The sequence below is a fragment of the Strix aluco genome, chromosome 11 (assembly GCF_031877795.1).
Source record: "Strix aluco isolate bStrAlu1 chromosome 11, bStrAlu1.hap1, whole genome shotgun sequence".
Classification (NCBI taxonomy): domain Eukaryota; kingdom Metazoa; phylum Chordata; class Aves; order Strigiformes; family Strigidae; genus Strix; species Strix aluco.
In genome coordinates this window covers 9697182-9703181 of record NC_133941.1, presented here as the reverse complement: position 1 = coordinate 9703181, position 6000 = coordinate 9697182, and the positions used below count along the sequence as shown (strand labels likewise).

Here is a 6000-nt window from a genome sequence, read left to right as displayed (position 1 = left end):
CACCTGCTGCCTGGTTTTCTGGTGATTAACCAGAATGCAAGCAGAATTCTATCTGAATGGCTGTATACAGAAACATGCTTTGGGGTGTATGAAATTACAGAATTTAAAGCATCCAGATTTGAAAAATACAAGCTATGAAAATAGATTCAATGCCACACCTCCACGCACACAGAAGAGCAGGTACCTGTGTATCTGGAAGAGTGCAATGCCTCTGACAAAACAGCTGCTTAGAAATGCAGTTCATTTGTTTTGCTTTTAAATCCACGTTTTTAAAAAAAAGGAATCTTCTCTGATTTAGTAAATGCAATCTTTAAATGTAGGCACATGTTTAGTATTAAGATGCTTACTGTGATGTTAAAGCATGATTTCAATTTTTATTAGCCATTGCAAAAAAAAAAATTGCAGAGATGTAAATGGATCCATACCTCAAAGTTCTTCTGCCAGTCTTTGCAACAGTGGCACTAGTGCTGCTAAAACAAACATATCGAAAGGTCACAGGTGCTTAAAGAACAAGTTTATTGACAATATCTTCACAAATAAACAGTCTAAAGAAAATTTCAGAAATCTCTAAACTTAAAAATTTTAAAATTTTGTTCTCATTGGCAAAATATTTAAAAAAACCCGAAGTGTAAGATGTCACTATTTTTAAACTTTCCTAATTTCAACATTTTGGTTCAGTCTTTCAATTTTATAATACACATCCAACCCTTAAGCACAATGAAAATGAGTCAAAAGTACAATTTTCCTTGTTGTAAGGGGATCTTGATCAATCCAATTATTTTTTTTGGCAAGCATCTCCCTGAATCCTGTCTGCTTAGAACTTGATAGGTAATGTCAGCAAGAAATTACTTTATAAATATTCCAACTGAGCCAAATTATTCCGGTATTAAACAAAACCTAGATTTCCCCAAAAACAATACAAAGCATACCATGTAGTACTGGAAACTATCAGCATGCATTTTAGAGGTCATTTTTGTACTTCAGGTATGTGAACTTAAAACTGAAGAGGGACAATTCTGATAAAAATGTACTCAGATATTTCATAACATTAATATTTATTGCTTTATATGAATACTGTATTGAAAGCCCAAGCATTCAGTTTACACACAGAAATTATACAATTATATACCGTTTCACAATGGCAGTGAGCACTCATTACAATCTACAAAAGTCTACTTTACAGAAATTTAAAAATTCTAAATATCAAAAAGGTACAGTTGAAGAAACAGGTATAAATTTGGCAGCCAGTAATTGTGACTGGGAGGTTGCAGCTTGCATGTCTTTAAATATGGGAACTGGAAAATATCGAGAGTTTAAAGCAGTAGTTTGTGCTTTGAGCTGGTTTGAAAAAAATGTAACACTGGCTGTCAAAGTAGCATGTTCAAAAATATTTAGTTCACTTCCAAAATGTTATACAAATCATGGCGATTTCTATGCACCCCTAAACCCTTTAGTCATTTAGCTCAGGTCCATAACTATGGTCATATATTAATTCTTCCAATACAGTGGTGTGATCATACCGATGCTGTCTGCATACCTTAGAATAATTTTGAGACTTCTCTACAATATTCACAATGCTCCAAGAAGCACTCAAAAAGGCAAGTACCTGTTCTTTTCTTCCAAGATATTTTCTTATCATATTTTCAAACATTTCTTCTACAAAAGTTTAAGCTAATGTTTTGATTACAACGTTCTCAACATAAAGCACATTTTCTCATAAATTAATGAAATCCTTTCACTCAGGCACCTCAGAAGTATACAAAAATGTTGTAATCTGAACAGTTCTCTTGGAATGTGTTTACTCTGGTGTTTTCAACAATGTTAGTATTTCCAGGGTTTCATATGGGCCAGATTTCATTTGTTTTGTTTTCCAGAGGCAAAACAAAGTGCCTTGAGAGGTGAACTCAGTCTTTTCCTATAGAAAAAGTATTTGCTGTATTTATCTTTTACAGAAACAGAAAAATATACCATTTCCCCCTTAGAACAGTGAGGGTACACATACGTGTGCATGCGTGCATATATATGTGTGTGTGAAATGTAACACATTTTAAACACACAACATAAGGTTTCATAGTATGTATTCAAATAAAAATCTGGAAACCAGCATGAAACCCCATATTTCACATGTCAAATGTTGAAACTGTAACCAAAATATGAAGTAACTGCTATAGCTGTCAGAAAAAGACGAGACAAAAAGCTTTCTTGCTTACATACAACTAGGTGTGGTAATCTCCAAAAAAGTTGTCAAAATTATAATTACCTTCCAGTTTAAAAACTTTTATTCTAAATAAAAAAAACTATACACAAACCACTGATTTGACCAAACGAAAGTTCAGCGGTAAGCAGGACCTGAAGGAGCTGGTATTCACAGTTCTTATCATGTACAACTCTTTCAAGGTTCAATCCATGGAGAAGTTTATTTTACAACCTGCTTCTTTTTGTAAAACTAAAGGTCCACTTTATTACATAAAATTATTTATACAGTGTAAAACCGGAGCCTTATGGAAAATACTGCATCTAAGTGTATTTAAATTAGTCTTGCTCCATAGGTTCATCTGCAACTTCTGTGGCTTCATCACTGTTTTCCATAGGGGTCTCTGATGAAATTTCTGGAGTTTCACTAGCGTAGGCCCCTAACTCTTCAGTTTCACTGCAGTCAGCTCCACTACTGGCAGATCCACTAATTTCACTGTCATCCGAGTGTAAATCCTTCTCTGCTTGAGACTGATCAGACTCCTCCATTTGATTGTTCTCCTCAGAGATCTCTTCATTCACAGTTGAGGATTCAGTGTCTTTTTCTTGATCTTTTCTGTCTGGACCAGCATTTCTGGAAGACATGAAGGACTCTAGAAACAAGAAAAGTACAGTATTACTAAGGCATTTTTAATCATATCTTGATCCTGCTAACTTTCCATTCCCAGCTATGCTGAGCAATACTTGTACAGCACAGCCAAGGACAGGAAAAACTGACAAACCCCAAGTTTATTAGAAGATGTAAAGTATCAGCCAACTTCATCAGGATAGCTCAACTATCCCAATACGCCACAAAATAGAGTCCAATTTTTTTCTATTAAATACGTAGCTTCACTTAATTAAGCTTCAGTGGATAAAGGCACAGGCTACCAAGTAACTTTTTCTTGCTTCCCCACATTCCTCCACTTGTTGTCAGAAGCAGTCTTTTGGAAATGTTGAAAACAGTAATGTTTCAAGCATACATCCATTATGATCTAGAGTAACATTTTACAAATACATGAGCCACAAAAAATAAATATTTACAGGAAACTTTGGAGAATATGTAAAAAATAGACCAAAAATAATTGCAGCTCTCTCTTTTTAATTAGGTACAGGGCCTGCCTTAGAGTGAGGTAATTTTCAGTGTTCTCAATAGGATCTGGAGAGATGGTTACTCAGCCTCCTCAGTGAAAGAACATAACTTTATATCCGTAATTTATTAATAATTAAGACAGTCAAATGTAGATATGACCCATCCCCCTTCCAGAGAAGAGATGAGAATATCTGATGATACCCTAAAGCAGGGATTCTCAAACTCTTGGTGCATCATTACCACCCTCATGTAATTTACTGACTACAAAGATTTTAAGTACCATTTTATAAATTTTTAAATACAGATGTAGGACAAAGAAAAAAAGAAGAAATAAGAGAATTGCTAAATTATGCAAAATTGAAGTATGAACAAGCAGTTCATCTTTATGCAAAACTGGAGATATGCAGCAATCCCAACGGCATTGGCCTCCAGCAAGGGAAATCACAACTCCCTGGAAAACACACAGAGAAAAGACAATAAAATCTGAAATACCTTCCTCCTCTTCCTCTGTACAGTGCTGCCTGGCACAAGTAGCATCTTTTTCTTTATCCTGAGATGTAGAGGATGTTTCTGTCTCTTCCCCCATGCCTAAAGAAACTTCGCTGGAGGCAGTTTGGTTAGGTGCATCTCTGGCTTCCCCTTCCTTGTCAAACTTAAGTCTTTTTACCTCATGTCCTTCTGCTTCTGCAGGATCATCTTCAGAATGCTTATTTTTTACTGGGCTGCTCTGAGCACCTTCTGATTCAGATGCTGGTGATTCACTATAAACAACAAAAGCAGTTGCAGTTTTTATTTAAGAATAACATTCTGTATCTTGTCATACTTTAAAAAAAAAAAAAGTAGCAGCTACTGCAAGTTAAACACTTGAGAGAGAGCAGTAGAACTAACTTCACTTACTACATAACAAAACCCCAAAGCCATCACTCCTTCACCTGTCTGTTGATGAAAACGCAGAGTGGTCAGGCTATTCTGGGGGGTCCAAATTACAGACAGCTCCTACTGTCAGAATCAGTGGCAAACGTTTGAAATGCAGATATTCATATTTTAAGACTTAATTATGCATACCTTAGATGGCCATACTCTTTTAAAATATTTTTTAAACATAAGTGAAAAATTTGAGAATATTAAAAACACAAAATACATTACTTTTCACAAACCTGTGTTTTTTATCTTCTGTTTGCTGCAAGCTTGATTCTTTATGTTCTGTGCTGTCTGGCAAACCGTTTGTTGTCATAGGAGTTGACAGAGAAACCTTCGGTCGATTTACTGGTCTGGGAGTTCCAGGACCATTTACATTAGATCTTTAAAAATAATAATAAAAAATTAACCCATCCTTTTAGTAAAGAAATTTGTTCCTAATAGGCAGAGAGCAGCTATAACCTTGTTTTAAAAGGCCACCAAAATGAAACAAAAAAGACCAGGTACTTTGCTACTTTATGTGGAGTAAAAAATTTCTTGCCTACAACATGCAAACTATGATAAAAACTTTAAATAACAACAAAAGAAATTCTGAACAACATGGTTACAAAAAGATCACAACAGAGTACATAGTGTGTATGTTCATGCCTCCTCTACCCTTCTTCCCCCAGTATTTCATGTCACACCCCATTTTTGAGGCTACTTTTTTGAAATCAGAATAAAGGATCTGCACCAGCTATTTCCAGAACTACCTTGCTTTTATTCAGAAAAAGTTAAATCCCAAAACTAAACTTACCTGTCAGAGTACCCTGGTGAATTTCCTGGGAACATAACACCATTCATCCGATTTAAACTATTGGAATTATTTTTCCTAACAAAAAAAAAAAAGTTATGAATAAAGGAACTTTAAATTACTTTAAGCTTGTTCGCACAAAATTTCCCTCCCCAACCTCAACAGTCCCCCACGGCCAGTTCTTAAGGGGTTCTCTCTCTATACATTATACTAGAGAAACAGGTTAGAATATGAATTTACAGCACAACTGTAAATTGGGGTATCCATTTTTTCCACCACCAGCTATGGTATAAAGTAAGAGCTTAGTGTTGGGGGATAATACTGAACTGTACCATCTATCCAATTCCAAAGCTGTTTGTTCATTTCCAGATTACTACGTGTAACACTTGCTGACCTCTACCACTACTGTTGACGTGACTATTGATAACGAAAACTGAACTCTGCACGTCTGCCTGTTCAATACAACTACTGCCAGCAAGAGAGATATATTAGACACACAGGCACACATTCTCCCCTCTACTAACATAAGCTGAAAGTTCCAAGAAAAAGATTATACTTACTCTGAAGATGGATATACACAGCTGACAACCATGACATTCTGTAAGCAAGACACAAACAACACATTAAGAGGGCAGAAACAGAAGCTTCAGCTCTTGACAACACCCCAAATCTTAAAGACCTACAGGATTTTGGTAGTATCTGTTAAAGTATCTACAGATAACTGGGTTGAAAGCTACCAACAGATGACAGCTACATAAAAAGTCTCTCTGCTCCCTCTTTACAAGGTCAGGCCACAATTACACTACAAGTCAGTATTTTCATAAGCAGGTTACTGTCATAATGGGACCAGCACATTAAGCCTCAGGCTCAAGTGTTTGTAATTTTTAACTGAAGTAACTCTGGAAAGCAAAGTAATTCCAAAATGTTGAAAACGTCTGAATCGCTGGAGAAATGCTCTATTTGT

The 6000-nt window shown here is 35.7% G+C and overlaps 1 protein-coding gene across 3 annotated transcripts in view; it reads right to left on the bottom strand.

The window, feature by feature from the left end:
- Nucleotides 1-499: 499 nt before the first annotated feature.
- The window catches only part of PPP4R2 (protein phosphatase 4 regulatory subunit 2), a 33046-nt gene continuing 27545 nt past the window's right edge, over nt 500-6000 (bottom strand). For all 3 annotated transcript variants that reach the window (XM_074836042.1, XM_074836043.1, XM_074836044.1), the window contains 5 exons: nt 5597-5634; nt 5040-5114; nt 4483-4626; nt 3818-4086; nt 500-2846 (listed from right to left, as the gene is read on the bottom strand). In XM_074836042.1, coding sequence (XP_074692143.1) covers nt 2533-2846; nt 3818-4086; nt 4483-4626; nt 5040-5114; nt 5597-5634 — 840 coding nt within the window. In that variant the 3' untranslated portion in view covers nt 500-2532. The remainder of the gene's footprint in view (nt 2847-3817; nt 4087-4482; nt 4627-5039; nt 5115-5596; nt 5635-6000) is intronic.